At 39.1% G+C, this 16,804-nt stretch overlaps 1 protein-coding gene and 1 long non-coding RNA gene across 3 annotated transcripts; both read right to left on the bottom strand.

Annotated features, from left to right (window-relative positions):
- Positions 1–1,489: 1,489 nt before the first annotated feature.
- Positions 1,490–7,112, bottom strand: LOC121580235 (chordin-like protein 2). The gene is made up of 11 exons (XM_041895285.2): positions 6,985–7,112; positions 6,328–6,440; positions 5,969–6,062; positions 5,732–5,877; positions 5,379–5,472; positions 5,213–5,268; positions 4,240–4,408; positions 3,887–4,075; positions 3,574–3,762; positions 3,362–3,454; positions 1,490–3,064 (listed from the first exon to the last, which is right to left on the bottom strand). Exons 1-11 carry the CDS (start codon positions 7,058–7,060, stop codon positions 2,931–2,933), a joined length of 1,353 nt encoding a protein of 450 aa, XP_041751219.1. The 5' UTR covers positions 7,061–7,112; the 3' UTR covers positions 1,490–2,930.
- Positions 7,113–8,136: 1,024 nt separating this feature from the next.
- LOC121580234 lies at positions 8,137–10,989 on the bottom strand. Of its 2 annotated transcripts, XR_006003003.2 has the most exons (6): positions 10,906–10,989; positions 10,295–10,343; positions 10,011–10,099; positions 9,679–9,768; positions 9,339–9,483; positions 8,137–9,227 (listed from the first exon to the last, which is right to left on the bottom strand). It is a non-coding gene; the product is annotated as an uncharacterized LOC121580234 (long non-coding RNA). The 2 variants fall into 2 exon arrangements; XR_006003002.2 differs by having other exon boundaries at positions 9,339–9,768.
- Positions 10,990–16,804: the final 5,815 nt, after the last annotated feature.

Raw genomic sequence — 16,804 nt, 5'->3', positions numbered from 1 at the left:
AAAATCCATTTAAATTACAGGTCGTAATGCAACAAAATAGGAAAAACGCCAAGGGGGATGAATACTTGAGATATCTAGCATACAATAATATATTGTTGCTACTCACATGTTGAGACACTTTTCAATAAAACACCAGAGAAGAGAATATTTCAAAATGCAGATATAATTACAGTATTGTAGTGAGCACAGTAAATAATCTTACTTCCGATTCTAACCCTTAATCTACTTTACATCTAGTGAGGTTTTCTTCAGCTCTGGGAGAATTTTCTGGTCTGACATATTCTTTAACAATGGGCAGCAGCAGGGTTGAGTAGACATGCTCCTACAGAGAGCTGACCCCACTAGCTGATTTATACCGACTAACTGCCCCCAGCTGTTACTATTTCCTGAGCCAAGACTAAGCATGCATAGCTGAATTGGCCAAATGCTACTTAGAGGGAATTTGAAACGTCCACTCAAAAAATGAACAGACCATATAAATGCTAAAAGTTTCAAGATTTTCCACCAGCAATAAAATATATAATCTTGAGGTGAAAACGTGCTAAAATTGTCAGCTCCTCCACCGCTGTCCACTAACTGCCACAATGAGAGATGCTGTACTTTGCATTATTATCCGGGATTAAGTTACTTTCTCAAAATATAACATTACAATCTGGAATATAGCAAATACTAATAACATTTCAAGTTGGGAGAGAAATAAGCTGTGTTTTTAATGGAGAAGTGTTTATAATGGAGAAGTGTTTATAATGGAGAAGTGTTTTTAATGGAGAAGTGATTATAATGGAGAAGGGTTTATAATGGAGAAGTGTTTTTAATGGAGAAGTGTTTTTAATGGAGAAGTGATTATAATGGAGAAGGGTTTATAATGGAGAAGTGTTTATAATGGAGAAGGGTTTTTAATGGATACAGGTTTTTTATGAAGTGCTTTTAATGTAGAAGTGGAAAGGGACACATCTACCTTCTTCATTGAAGAGGACCACCTTGAACCTCTCAGAAAAATATATTGCCAGAAACTGTCAAGTCCAACAGCCAGCAGAAATAAATCACAGTTTCATTGTGAAACTATTAAGGTCTACAACTGAGGGACTTCTGTTTTAAAATATTTTGTCAGGCCTTTAGTGAAAGATGTGCAGCACTGTCTGGCGCAATGTGTGAGGCCAACACAATGAGTCATTGTGGCTGTGACGGGAGAGAGCGGACTGTTGAAGTTCACAGAGGAGGGATATTAGTCACAAGTCGGTGCACTGCTCCCATATCGACAGGACTCTGTGTATGGCTCTAGTCTACTGCAATGAATATGGCACAGGGACAATGGGGCTTATTTTTACACCTGTTGACCTAAACAAGCTTGTTGACAAGCTGTTCACAAGCCAGCTATCTCAATGTGTGTAGAACAGTAATGACATGCTTTCTCAGTAACTTGTCATAATAGTTGTCATAATAGTTATTTGATGTGGTAGAAAAACACTCCAATAATATCCTCAATTTTTAAAGACCAAGGGTTTATTTTTCTTGGGTTTGGTAGATTATACATCCTGCAAATAATCAAATTGTGTCTAACTATTTGACAAGCATGTTACAGTTGTGCTCTACACCTCTTTTACAAAAGACTGGGGACGCCATCAATATTATTCTTATTTTTCCTCCCTGAGCATCTCTTCTTCTTCTTCTTCTTCTTCTTCTTCTTCTTCTTCTTCTTCTTCTTCTTCAGTTGTCTTTATTGGAAAATATTGGTGTCCTTCCAACTCCTGACCTAATTTACATTTATATCTAATTAAATGAACAGAGCTGTATTGTTGTGCTCATCCTGTTAGGCCATTATAACCCTTGAGAAAACAAACTATAACACTGGGGCACAAATCCAAATTACAGGCACAATTTATAAAGCAAAGATCCCCCTGGTCGACTGCGTTCATTGGAGGTTAGCCCAAGGAAAAACAACAGCCTGTCTTGTGCAGGAATTCTTGCCTCAGGTAGAGCTCAACAATTTCATATTTTTGGTTGGCTCCAACTTTTAGCCTTGTCATTACGTTCAAGAATGCCTTGCAACTGTGCAAAGGGGAAAGATGTACATCAAGTACTGAAATCCCACAGAATCCTATGGAAAATGTGCCTGTAGAAAACTGGCCTTCAGAAAACTGTCCGAACATAATGATAAATATATCAGCGAACATAGTAGAAAGTAGTTCCACCAAACCAATGTAGCCACTCTCATGAAAGAATACATACAAACACTATTGCAGGGCAATACCAATGCATAGATAACAAACCCACATTTTCTGCAGAAATCACTAGTGTATAGCCCAATGAGCTAAAAGCCTTGGCGTCTCAGGCAAGGACCTTCCAGTACACACTCAAATGTATACATAATGTAGAAACAAACATATCAAACAAACCAATGTTATACGCTCTGCCAAAATTACATCTGTTAGCATATTTGTATTTACAATAAATATGTTGATTCATATTTCTTGGTACATTCTGAAAAGGCATATAGTATCAAACAGCAGTATTTAGCAGAACAGTAAAGTGATTGTAAAAATAGTCTACTCTATAAAAGTGTTATGGCCAGTTGGCTGTATTTTTCTATTATATACATGTACACCTGTATTTTTTGATAATACCAGATTTACTGTATTCCAGTATGCCATAAAACAAAAATGAGATACAACTGTAATTCATTTAAAGTATTTTTTCCCCCATTTCTTTGTCTTCTATTACCAAATGCTACCAACAATGTTGTTACTGAGAATATGGGACATCACATTGTTATGAGTTATGTTGACATTTAAAAATAAGCAAAAGCTTGTTATTCTCTAACCAATAAGCAGTGCTCTGTTTTATGTTTAATTAAATAGATATGAATGCTGTGCATTTTCCATTGATGTCCTCCGTAGTAAATATGTAACTTCAAAGTCAGAGAATGAAAGTTAAGATGAGCACAGGCTTTCCAGCTGGTCTGGGTACAAGAACTTCACTACCTCCCGGATCCCATCCTCACAGGTCCTGGTCTTGGGAAATTCCTTCTGATTGTCTTCTTCCTCCTTGAATCTTTTCCAAGTCTCTGTGTAAAAAGAACAAAGACATGTTGCCATCCAACAGTAGACAAAAAGCATACAAACCCATAACAACTTTTACCGCCAGCAGGAAACAAGATGGTCACTGACAAAGAGGAAAACAGGTATTTGTTTTATCTGTTGAAATTAAATGAAATTTCCTTTGGTCTACAATATGTCTGTATTGCCCAACAATTCATATTGGCAAAGAAAAGTTCTACTTAAAATAAAACTAAAGGATTACAAGATTTATAACTAGAGGACTATTCTACTTTTAATTACCAGAAAACAAAGGATAAACTCACCTTCATCTAATGTTGCCAGTAAAGTGTAGTTATCTGGATTATCGATAAGGTCTTTCTTCAGAACATCCCCAGTTTCCATTAATTGTAAAACTCCTGGGAAAAGTGAAAATACAAATTGGGTGATATTCCGAATAGTTAGGTAATCCACAGCTGTAACTTTGTTATCAACACTGCCATGCTAGTACCCTCTAATACTCCCCCCTCCTAGTTACCTCCTACTGTCTTCCATACTTGCACTTCAACTTCAGCAGTCCCTTGTCTTTCAATAGCAATTATCCTAACTGTGTCCTCGGTGTGAACCTTTGACGATGGCTTAACTTTGTACACCAAGAGGTTGTTATTGTCATGTCCAAGATTCATATTCATGTAACAGTCAGTCCTGTTGCTCTCAGCTTTAAGTTCTAGGGGCAAGAAACAGAGAGATTTAAAAAATATTGTTCAAAGACATACTGTTGCAAACTTGTTTTGTCAAAACCTAGGGTTAAAATATTATTTATAATTGCATTGTGAATCATGCTGAACTACCTGGACAAATCTTGCAGCACTTCCCCTCGGTTTTCATGGGATGCGGGCATGGATACTGGCTGGGACATGTGAGGCGTTTGCAGTCCTGTATGCCATCCTTACAGGTACACAGGATGCACTCCAGGACCTTCCCCAGGACTGGGTGCCACACATCACCATGAGAGTAAGTCTTGCTGCTGTATTGACAGGCTGAGAGAAAAAAGAAAAGCATATATATTCTAGTATTAAATATTATTACAATCACAAAGCTGTAAGGGTTATAATACATGGACTGCTCAATGACCAGGGAACTGGTCTCCTATTGTAGACCATGAAAATAGATTATTAATGTAGGGCTGTCATTAAACTCTCACCCTTCTGGTGATTTTTCTGCAGCAGGAAATTCACGGTGGTCTCTGCAGCACCTTTGAAGTGGAGTTTGGGCAGGCTCAGGCCTCTGGGAGTACCCCTGACTGTGGATGGAGTAGAACGGACAGACCGCCCTTGGAGCTGCTCTCCAGCACACTGGTCCAATGAATGCCTCTTGTATATTCACGGACACAAATAGACACAGTTATTACGGGGTTATTTTAGATTCACGTGCAGTTCAAATGCCAAATGTGAAATAAAGTAACACAGGTAGATATGAACATGGACACATGGACAGTCAAGATTTTCCCCCTCAAATCAAAATCCCCTGCGCACGTGTTTTCATCAAAGTTGATTTGCATGTCCCACAAATGAAGATTACATATTAGTTGTTGTCTTCTCATGTCACCCAGCTCCTCCGAACACTCCACTGGCTTCCAGTTGAGGCTTGCATCTACTACAAGACCAAGGTGCTTGCCTACGGAGCTGTGAGGGGAACGGCACCTCCTTACCTTCAGGCTCTGATCAGACCCTACACCCAAATGAGGGCACTATATTCATCCACATCTGGCCTGCTAGCTCCCCTACCTCTACGGAAGCACAGTTCCCGCTCAGCCCAGTCAAAGCTATTCGCTGCTCTGGCACCCCAATGGTGGAACAAGCTCCCCCACGACGCCAGGACAGCGGAGTCACTGACCACCTTCCGGAGACACTTGAAACCCTACCTCTTTAAGGAATACCTGGAATAGTATAAAGTAATCCTTCTTCCCCCACCCCCCCATAAAAAAATAAAAAATTACATATTTTTAAAAGGTGGTTGTCCCACTGGCTATCATAAGTTGAATGCACCAATTTGTATGTCGCTCTGGATAAGAGCGTCTGCTAAATGATGTAAATGTAAGTGGGGTGTTTTGGATATGATGGTTTTACAAATCTATAAGACTAGAGACATTAATGAATTAACAGAAAAATACATACAACGCCTCGGTTCAGCTGTTGGCCTCCATGCTCCACTGATGAGTAAATGCCACCATCTAATCAAAGAGAAATTAACAGGATACATACTTATTTACTTTGATATTTACTTTAATAACAACAGAAAGTATGATGAAAATCTGCTGTGGTAAGAAATAAATGTTATCACCTTTGCACACCAGACAGCAGGTATCTGGGACTGAGAATGGTGAGGAGCAGGTCAGTGGCTGGCAAGTTTTCAGAGCACAGAAGATATTTCCATTCTAAAAACAACAGAGGAAGAAAAGGTGAAGGAATGACAGATGGGATGACAGACGTTGCAGAATAGGGTGGCATTGGTTACCACAGGGCATTGTAGCTACATTAACAGCTCCAGTATTATGGCTATGCCATATCTAAGTCCTCAGATATGACACATGAGTAAAAACTCCCAGTTACATTCTCAGAATAATGAGCTGTACATCAAAGCCTCCATTGTAAGAAACAACACCATAAACTACAGGAAGGGAGAGTGTGACTTACAGAACATGTACACATGACACACTGGTTGATTTGTCTAGATGGAAAGAGGTCATGGTTGGCAAAGGTCTCCCCTGGTTGGTAGATAGTTCCATTATACCTGCAGGACTTCACCGGGGCTCTCAAGCCAGCTGGAATCCTAGGCTCATCTGAGGAGATAATGGCAAGCACAAGATATGTAAGTGAGTGCCAAAGCAGGATGTTATTCTTACTGGATTGTATGACAATGTCTGATCCTACCTGTACAGCGAGGGCAGCACTGCTGAGAGTCAGTCACTGGGTTCTCACACCGCAGAGTAGGACACTTAATTGTGTTACATTTCACATGGCCTGTCTAAGAGAGGGAAATGTTACATGTTTTACAGGCATACCTTGAAATCCCACCCACCAAAATCCTTTCAAGCAACTGCCAATATTTTAGATAGCGAGTAGCCTAAATCCTCTTTGCATGCAGTAGCCTACAATCCAATATCACTCAGATTCAGACAGTTTGATACAGTAGTCTATATGACAGTGTTGTGGTTTCATATTGTATTAAGCTAACCTACAGATGAGACAAAACGGACTAATTACTTATTCTAATTCTATGGGTACAGTACCTTAGTGCAGGAACACCGCATACAAAACATTAATCCAAAGGGTTCCAGATAAGGATGCCAGCTGTCTCCTGGACTGTACGTTTTATCTTTGAAAGTACAGAAAACTGAAGACACTGGGTGCGAAAAAAGGGAAATATGGACGGTAAGAAGTTATTTGAGTAGCTGAAGCATTTACCATATGAAGCAAAGCAGGAGTTTTCATAAACAGAAAATGAAAGAGACTGATCTCATAAAAAAGTATTTCCATGGCTCACAAACCTGTCAGAGTAATAACTGTCTACTGGCAAAACACACGTGGATTAAATCAGTAAGTACTGTCATAAATTATGTTATGTGGTTATATAATTCAAAATATAATTCTACCGGAATTAAGACAGTTAAAAAAAAGTTATGAAACAAGTTACTGAAGGAATACTACACTAACCTTACAGACAGGACAGAAATACACGCACTGTATACACTTGCCAAATATAGAAAAAAGTTGGTTGCAACAATGATGAAAGTCAGAAATTGAAAAATTACACAAACGTATATCATCGCAAGTAGTGGTTGTGCTGTATTCATATAGTAAAACTCTGAATGTTCAATGTTGCTTTGGCGCATTTCATCAATTGCAGATAACGATTTAACTTTAGATTTGCAGACCGTCTGTCCTACCTTTTCTTGTTCTTATAACATCACCACCACAACCAGCGAACAAACGGATGCAAATTAATAAGAAAATATGCTTCATGTTGGGGGATATCTCCTTGTCAATATGAACTGAAATTGCAGCAACTGCGACAGCAAACCCCAAGACAGTGTGAAACGCCACACAAAATCACGAATTTATTATTGCTTTTCACGAAGGCGCCTCCTACAGGAAGAATACGTACATTTATAAACTGGGGTGAAGTGAATGATGTGATGCTACGTAAAAGTTCAGGTCGTCAGGACGTTGAAATCATATGCTTTCACAGAGATGATGGGAATTAATAAAAGTATATTTAATTGTCTTATGGGGTGCTGGTTGTCAAGTAGGCCTACAGTAGGAATAAACCCTATATTGTAAAATAATTCATTGGAGACATAAAGCAGACTATTACTTTGTCTCTAAAATGCACAGTAGCCCTAAAATAAACATATTCAACAACACCCAACTAGACATTTCGATGACACCCTAGTGAAAACGGGATGGGAGCCTGTGATGTCATAATAAAAATGGGATGGGAGCCTATGATGTCATAATGGAAATGACATGACCTTGAGGTCAAAAGCCTGCTGCTCATTTGTTGAAGATTCAAAGGCAGATAAGAACTTTCAACAGGGAGAAGGAAGCTCCTACAGGATCACATTGGTTAAGACCCGTGCGCAAGTGGCGCTGCTTGCTCAGCGGAATGACCAGCGTTCGGGCGGCCGTGGAGGGGCATAATGTTTGAGGATCCTTCATGACAGACGTCAGAGAGGATACGGCAACTGTCAACTCGGTCCAATGGTTGAGAAATGGAAATGGCAGTGAAAAAGATTAAGCTTGCTTCCACTGTCAAGATAATTTGCAGATGTGAGATGAAGACTGAAGGGCCGACGCACAGTAATTTGTGTTGGAGAATTGCCCAATTAGAAATGACAGTGTGTATTTGTTAGGAGAATTGCCCAATTAGAAATGACAGTGTGTATTTTTTTTAGGTTTCAAAGCATTAAAACATATGTAAAGCTACTTTTAGGCCAAATGTATTTGTCTCAAGAGATCTACTTTCCTAAAAGGCAAACGCGCCTAGTAGGGCTACCAACACACTGCAATGTTATGGGACACGAGAGGAAAGCCTATTATTCAACATTTCTCCAGCATTTATTTCAACATACAGGAAACATACAAGGATTAAAACGATTACTGTCAAATATGCTGAAATCTTTAGACAGGGCATGGGAAAAAACACAGAATAAAACAACGATAGCACAGCAATGTCCACATAGCATAGAACACTCATTCCAATCCGCATTCAAATTTGACTCACAGATACAGTTTGACCAGACTAAATTACACAACAGTGATTTATAGACAGTGAGATGCCATGAATATGCCACCAACAATGAAATAATCGTCCACTTGAGGTTTGTTAATATCTACCACGTAGGCCTACAAACTGCAGTGGTTTAATTCTGAAGTTAAGTCTTTAGCAATTCACTTAATTTGTGCGAAACACTATGAGTCTGAGAACAAAGACATGATGTAGCAAAAAACAACAGAAAAACATTATAATAAAAAAAAAATGCAGTAATTCCTTACTGCCACTAGATGTCGCAAAATTAATTATTTTCCTTGTAAAGGCAAAAACAGACAACGGCTAAACTCTTCTCTTGGCAACCAATTGTTGGCCCTCATGGTTGTGCTCAGCTACTCTTTACTTTCACTGGGGAAAGGGACTCATTTGTGTGGGAGGAATTACAGGACACTGGGGTAGACCGAAAGTAAGCCAATAGAGAAAATGCTCTTATAAGACTTTCAAGTTACCAATTTGGTTGGAACATGGAATATAAAAATGTCAACCGGTCTAGGACAGAGGACATTCATAATTCAAGGCCTTTCCATCCATACCCATGAGTTTCACCTATTGTATATGTCCCGGAAAACATGTAGGATCTATCAATATACTGTAGTAGGCCAACTGTAGGTTAATACTGTACAAGAACAGATTTGAAGTACTCCCTCTGTGCTCCTCACACATTTTCTCTCTTTTACACTCAGTCACTTACTCACACACACACACACACACACACACACACACACACACACACACACACAAGCCCTCTCAGGAGGTGATACTCTGTGTCTTCCGCTCCTGTCTTCTGACGTTTCTTGTCCCGGATCTCATTCATGGCCTGCTCTATGGAGTGGGTGTCCCTTTTGTTGGCCACGGGTACTGAGGGGGGAGAGACAAATATATTTTGTTATGCAAAGAACAGAGCACAGATCATGAGGAGATGTGATGCACTAAGGATTACAAATCAATACTAAGCCTCTTCACACTCACCTATGCCATATGCCTGGTTGGCTTCTAGCGTACGTGCTGCATCCTTAGCAGCAGAGGTGCCGATATGATGGCTGTACTTGGAGCTGGGAGAAGCTGCCCTCTTCTGTGTCTTATTGGCTGTCTCCTCTTCCAACGCAGCCTGTTCCTGAAGAGCAGTGGACAGGTTCCATAATCAAACAGTTTCTTCAAGCAACAGCTCTGAACCCAACCTCAAATGAGTACTGTTAGAGTGAGTATATCTAAGGTGGAGCAAGACTCAATTGTGTGACGCATAGTAGTCTGTGCTCTCTTCAGTTTTGTTCCTCAGTGAATGTGAGCGACTGTTTGTCTCCAGTCTTACTTTAAGTCTGCGCCTATATTCAGCTTTCTGGGGGTCCCACTCCATTCATTTCCGGTAAGCCTCCAGCTCATCGTCTGATGGAGCAAACTCCTGCCAGATACATAGGATAAATTCAGTTTATTTTCATTTTGAATACATTCAGTTATGCTTCAGGGAGAATAACAAATATACAATGCATAATAAAATGCAACCACTATGCATTTAACAAGACAGGAAGTCAGTACAAATGTACATGTAAAGAAAGATGTGCAACTGTTCCATATTATGTTTTATTGCATTGATCATGCTCTCTATTCATAGATTAAAGAATATATTTATAATTTGCCACTTACAATATGCTCCTTTCAATCTTTCCCATGGAATTGTACTTCCTCTTCTGTTATTTACTCTCTTGAATGAATTCGGACACCTCTTTCACCATCTGAAAAAGAGATGGTGGTAAGCTGGGTTGATCTTTACCCACAAAAGACCACACCATTGAAGAATTGGAAACAATGTAGGGATTTGGAGCTGGGTTGTCCAAGTTACTGACTGGACATTGATCTGGGTGAGCAGAAAATGACCCCACAAAGGAGTCAGACAGAACATAATGATCCACCTGCAGGTAGAGCCTCACCCTTTTCTTTTTCTTCTCATCCTCCTCTTCTTCATTCTTGCTGCCTGTTCTGTTGAGGGATTGAAAACAAGGTTATATTATTCAATTGTTTTCATACTGAAAATATAGGCCTGTTCATTTCCATATGAGTAGAATATATATGAATATATCTCCTATACCACTGATTTCTATTAACTGGACATAACTTTCATTATGTTGATATGATATGGATTTAGTACGGCTGAGCAAATAAGAGGATCATATGCTATAGTTGTTTAGGTGTAATTCACATATAATTTCCGGATTAGGGATGTGATTTACATATGAACTGTACCATGTAATATTTATTATTAACGCAAACTGTAAAAGAGGCGGTGCTGCTTCGCATGAGCAAACAGCTTCCCACGCAGCACTTGAATGATGGATCCTTTGGCCAATGAGAGCACTAGAAGAACAGATTTTTGTTAGTATCTAGTATGTGACTAGATACTTTTCTGTACAGATGGTAGGGAGGTTGGGAATTCCACATTAGGGATCCTGTATCCAGCTACATTTACGAAAAACTTTTCTTTACAATCGACTAGTTACAAACGAATTGAGTAAAAGTGACAATAGATTAATATTGCTTATACCTCGGGCTTTTCGTCGGCTCTCCTTGTCGTCGACTGTTCAAGGTTTTTCCATTGATTTAAAGATTGAACCTAAGAGGTCCGCCATCTTGGACTGAATGATCACTACCGGAAACACGTTGTTTAAAAACGTTCATGGGGGGTAATTAGCATGCGCATATAAACAAAGAATATTGAAATAAAATAACATCTATTTTTATTGGTCATGTACACAGATTTGCAGATGTTACCGCAGGTGCAGTGAAATGCTTGTGTTTCTAGCACCAACAGTGCAGTAGCTAATACATAGCTAAAATAAAAATAAACTATACACACATAATCCAGAAAAATTGAGAAATTAAGAAATATCAGAACCAGCAATGTCAGAGACCTGAATATAAATACAGTATATATACAGTACCAGTCAAAAGTTTGGACACACCTACCCATTCAAGGGTTTTTCTTTAGTTTTACTATTTTCTACATTGTAGAATAATAGTGAAGACATCAAAACTATGAAATAACACATATGGAATCATGTAGTAACCAAAAAAGTGTTTTTTATATTTGAGATTGTTCAAAGTAGTCACCATTTGCCTTGATGACAGCTTTGCACACTCTTGGCATTCTCTCAACCAGCTTCACCTGGAATGCTTTTCCAACAGTCTTGAAGGAGTTCCCACATATGCTGAGCACTTGTTTGCTGCTTTTTCTTTCACTCTGCGGTCCAACACGTCCCAAACCATCTCAATTGGGTTGAGGTCGGGTGATTGTGGAGGCCAGGTCATCTGATGCAGCACTCCATCACTCTCCTTCTTGGTCAAATAGCCCTTACACAGCCTGGAGGTGTGTTGGGTGATTGTCCTGTTGAAAAACAAATGATAGTCCCACTAAGTTCAAACCAGATGGGATGGCGTATCGCTGCAGAATGCTGTGGTAGCCATGCTGGTTAAGTGTGCCTTGAGTTCTAAATAAATCACAGACAGTGTCACCAGCAAAGCACCATCACACCTCCTCCTCCATGCTTCACAGTGGGAACCAGACATGCGGAGATCATCCGTTCACCTACTCTGCGTCTCACAAAGACACAGCGGTTGGAACCAAAAATCTAAAATTTGGACTCATCAGACCAAAGGACAGATTTCCACCGGTCTAATGTCCATTGCTCATGTTTCTTCTTCTTATTGGTGTCCTTTAGTAGTGGTTTCTTTGTAGCAATTTGACCATGAAGGCCTGATTCACGCAGTCTCCTCTGAACAGTTGATGTTGAGATGTGTCTGTTATTTGAACTCTGTGAAGCATTTATTTGGGCTGCAATTTCTGAGGCTGGTAACTAATGAACTTGTCCTCTGCAGCAGAGATAACTCTGGGTCTTCCTTTCCTGTGGCGGTCCTCATGAGAGCCAGTTTCATCATAGCGCTTGATGGTTTTTGCCACTGCACTTGAAGAAACGTTCAAAGTTCTTGACATTTTCCGGATTGACTGACCTTCATGTCTTAAAGTAATGATGGACTGTCGTTTCTCTTTGCTTATTTGAGCTGTTCTTGCCATAATATGCACTTATTTTTTTACCAAATAGGGCTATCATCTGTATAACACCCCTACCTTGTCACAACACAACTGATTGGCTCAAACGCATTAAAAAGGAAATAAATTCCACAAATGAACTTTTAACAAGGCACACCTGTTAATTGAAATGCATTCCAGGTGACTACCTCATGAAGCTGGTTGAGAGAATGCCAAGAGTGTGCAAAGCTGTCATCAAGGCAGAGGGTAGCTACTTTGAAGAATCTCAAATATAAAATGTATTTTGATTTGTTTAATAATTTTTTTGGTTACTACATGATTCCATATGTGTTATTTCATAGTTTTGATGTCTTCACTATTATTGTACAATGTAGAAAATAGTAAAAATAAAGAAAAACCAAACTTTTGACTGGTACTGTACATATAAAATTGTGTGTCCGGCTGTAGGTAATAATACAATAAACTTTTGAAGCAAATAATGTAATAAATAACACAACAACAAAACAAAGAAATATACTGCAAAACTAGCCAATTCTGTCTCAGAATAATCAACATAACAGGCTATTTATTATAGCCTTCTATGTCTGGACAAATTGTGGGTAGTGAATGTACTGAAATAATATATGTTGAATCATCTTTTTTGTTTTGTTTCTTGAGTTTATTTACTGTGTTTTTTTGCTGTTGTCTGTGTCAATCTACACAGAAAAAACACAATCAAAATGAAATAGCAATATTCATGTTAATCTACATTTCATAATAGCTTGTATTAATGAGATTTTTTTTCTCCATTAAATCAATATTAAACCATTAATTAAATATGAAAGCATTACTATCCCTTTACTTTTCATGAATAAATAAACTAAGCGATTGATCAGTTGAAGGGAGGATGATATCCTACAGTTCAAGTCAAACTATGTATGAAAATAGGAACTCTGTAAACAGTTGTGGAGGCCAGAAGTCTAGTATACCATGCAGTGTGTATACGGATGCTTTATTGAACTTCATTGACATTGTATCAGTCAATGTGATTTCTCTCTGTCAAGCAAATGGAAGGAGCAGCAGGTAAAGAGCTGGACAAGCACCTTGTCTGTGAGTCAGACTCAGATCTGATCTGTCAGTTTAGATCAGTCTATTCTGTCAGATTTGCAACTCTTAAGTGTCTAGAAAGACCTTGTGGAACTTGTTTACATTTTCCAGCAAAATGAAGGTGTTTGGACGATGTAATCTGACAGAAATTCTGGTTTTCCAGTCTGTGCAGTGCATGTTTTTTTCAGATTCCTAACACAAAAGCTGTCATCATCTGCAACACAACATAGCCTACTGGTCTGTCTCTCCCTCCCCACTCCCCACTTCTCTCTTTTACTCTGTAAAGGTCAGACCTCCAGCTGTCTCAGAGTGTTTACTTCAACACAGAGGAACTGAGCAGAAGGAGAGAGTCAGCAGAGGGGAGTAGGGGTGACAGACTGGTGACAGAGAACAGACTGAAGGGGGAAGATGGGGAAATAGACAGAGCACATAGAGGTGATGTGACTTGCAGTGAGAGAGCAGGCAGACTCACCAGGCCACATCTGTACTATTGCTGGCCATTAGTCACTCACATTGTGTCCTGTGGAAAACAATCAATTCCATAAGGTCGAGAAGAGCCTGTAAATGCATTGGGAAAGGGTGTGGGTCCATGAAGGTGTGGCTTAAAAAACTACTCTTGAGTATGTGGATTGGGAGGTTGGCAGGGTGGTCACTAGATGGCTTAGCCACAAAGTCATAGAATCTGATGTTAAACCTAACCCTAACCTTAACCCTAATCACACTGCTAACCATATGCCTAACCCTAACATTGAATTAAGACCAAAAAGCACATTTTTCTTTTCATATTTCTTTTAACGATATAGCCAATTTTGACTTTGTGGCTGGGCCATCTAGTGGAAACCTCTCAGCTTTGCCTCCAGGAAAAGATTCATTCCAATAAACTTAAACCTGCAGTGGGCAGAATTTCATTTAAAAAGTTGGTGCTATGGTTTCAACAGAAATCACAGGCTGAATTAACTGAGACCTGTAAAGAGGGAAGAGAGATAGAAAAAGGAGGAAGCCATAGACCAAGAGGGCGACAGGAGTCTGGATAATATACTGTGGTCTTGACAATGTCCAGGGGCATGGAGGTGGTGATGGGTGTTAGTGATGAGCAGGTGGTGACCAGTCCATCTAATCACACTGGCACGAGGTGGCAATGACGGATGTCTGGTCATCTCCAAAATATCCCTGTACGTAGCTGCCATGGTAATGATTCTCTTGAGGTTCCCTTCACTCAAGGTTGTCTGCAAAATGCAAATAACTATTGCAATAACTATCAACATACATGCAATTGAAATACTGCTCATTCCTGTTAAAAATTGCAATATTGCAAAACACTTTTTTAGCCATTTAATGGTTATTGTGGGAACATGGATATACAGAAACTTGATATGATTTTAAATCAATGCAAAATATTTACTTAATTTTCACCATAGTCAAAAGGCAGACAGACCATGAAAACTACTGTGTGTGTGTGTGTGTGTGTGTGTGTGTGTGTGTGTGTGTGTGTGTGTGTGTGTGTGGCCCTGCCAAGCTTCCGGTAGATCTGGTTGCATGACCACCAAAAGACATATGAGGTATAATTTTAAGGGCAAGCATACAGTAATACTTTCAAAACAAGGCTTATTTCTTTTTTTTTGTTTGTTTGTTTCAAGACAGTTATGCAGGCAAAGTTAGTGTTAAGGAGTGACCTAGGCATTTATGTACATTGGGAGAATTTCAGTTCAACTTGAGCCTGTTAATAATATTGCATAACCACAGAACAAAACAACATGTCAATCTGGTTGGATCTGTCGTTTGCTCACTTCAGAATCCAACATGTTTCATATTCCAATATTCCAGTATTCCATATTCTAGTATTTACATACACCAGTGGTTAAAACACAAAGAAACCAGTATCAAAAAGCACAGAGAACACTCATCAGTAATGACAGGGGGATAACAAGCGTGGGACAAATCTCTCTCAATTCAAATTCACTAGCGTTTCCTTAGCCTGACCACAAACCAAGGGTTTACATGAGAGGTTCACATAGCAGGAGTAGGTCCTGATACTAGGAGTAATATCTACATGTAATTAACAGAAGTTAAATAAAGATGACAATTGACTGAAAGTTATAATACAATTGGGAGAGAATAATCATATTTGGTATGGAAAAACTACAATGAACTACAGAAATAGGCTGAGCAGCTGTGTCCAGGCTGCCCAATAAAATACCAAATATAATCTGCTTCAAATCTGTCTAAATCTCATCCCCAGAGATGTGTAAAAAAGCACATTGCCTTTAATCAAAGTCCAAATTATTATTTACAGTCACCTCCAGAATTATTGGCACCCTTGATAAAGATGAGCAAAAATGTATAAAATGAATAATACAAATACTGTATATTGTATGCTCAATTTATTTTATTTTATACTAATACAATTGCTCAGAGAATTATACTTTTGTCTATCAAGTAATAATAAAATATAAAAAAGATAGGAGTATCCCTCTTCTCAATACTCGCGTGGCCAAAGAGCTCTATTTTCATGTCATCCAACAAATGTAAACACCTGGAGTTTGCTTAACAGCATTGGCAATTGGATTGGAACCGGTGCTATGGTCAGATTACATGAAAATAAAGCTGTTTGGCCACACACACCAGTGGTGGGTTTGGCGTCGAAAAAAAGATGTATATGCAGAAAAGTACCTCATACCTACTGGAAAATATGGTGGTGGATCTTTAATGTTATGGGGCTATTTTGCTTCCACTGGTCCTGGACCCTTGTTAAGGTCAACGGCATCATGAACTTTAACCAGCACCAGGATATTTTTGCCAAAAACCTGGTTGCCTCTGCCAGGAGGTTGAAACTTGGCCGCAACTGGATCTTCCAGCAAGACAATAACCCCATGCACACATAAAAATAAACAAATAAAATTGTTAATTGACCACAAAATCAACATTTTGCAATGCAATGGGGTTCATGTCTGGAGACTGAGATGGCCATACAGTATATAGCCATCTCAGTCTCTGGACTCGAACCCCATTGAAAACCTGTGGTTTGAATTGAAGAGGGCAGTCCATAACTGCAGACAAAGGATATCAGTATCTGGAAAGATTCTGTATGGAGGAATGTTCTAAAATCCCTCCCAATGTTTTCTTCAATCTCATAAAACATTTTAGAAAAAGGCTCAGTACTGTTATCCTCGCAAGGGGAGGGTGCAGGACTATTGAAAACAGAGATGCCAATAATTTTGACCGCCATCTTTTTAACAAAATGATTACTTGTTAAACAAAATCTCTTTCTCTGAGCAATTGTATTATTATAAAATTATATAATTTCCCCATT

The sequence above is a fragment of the Coregonus clupeaformis genome, chromosome 13 (assembly GCF_020615455.1).
Source record: "Coregonus clupeaformis isolate EN_2021a chromosome 13, ASM2061545v1, whole genome shotgun sequence".
Lineage (NCBI taxonomy): Eukaryota > Metazoa > Chordata > Actinopteri > Salmoniformes > Salmonidae > Coregonus > Coregonus clupeaformis.
Note: the sequence above shows the minus strand (reverse complement) of the source record. Positions and strands in the feature narration are given on the sequence as shown.

What these genes read in the sequence shown, in the direction of transcription:
- LOC121580235 (XM_041895285.2), bottom strand. Translation starts at nt 7,060, where the DNA reads ATGAAGCATATTTTCTTATTAATTTGCATCCGTTTGTTCGCTGGTTGT. An exon ending in GCAGAAAAATCACCAGAAGG is followed by an intron (nt 4,076 to 4,239) that starts GTGAGAGTTTAA and finishes TTTTTCTCTCAG; the next exon opens with CCTGTCAATACAGCAGCAAG. An exon ending in GTGCTGCAAGATTTGTCCAG is followed by an intron (nt 3,763 to 3,886) that starts GTAGTTCAGCAT and finishes TCTTGCCCCTAG; the next exon opens with AACTTAAAGCTGAGAGCAAC.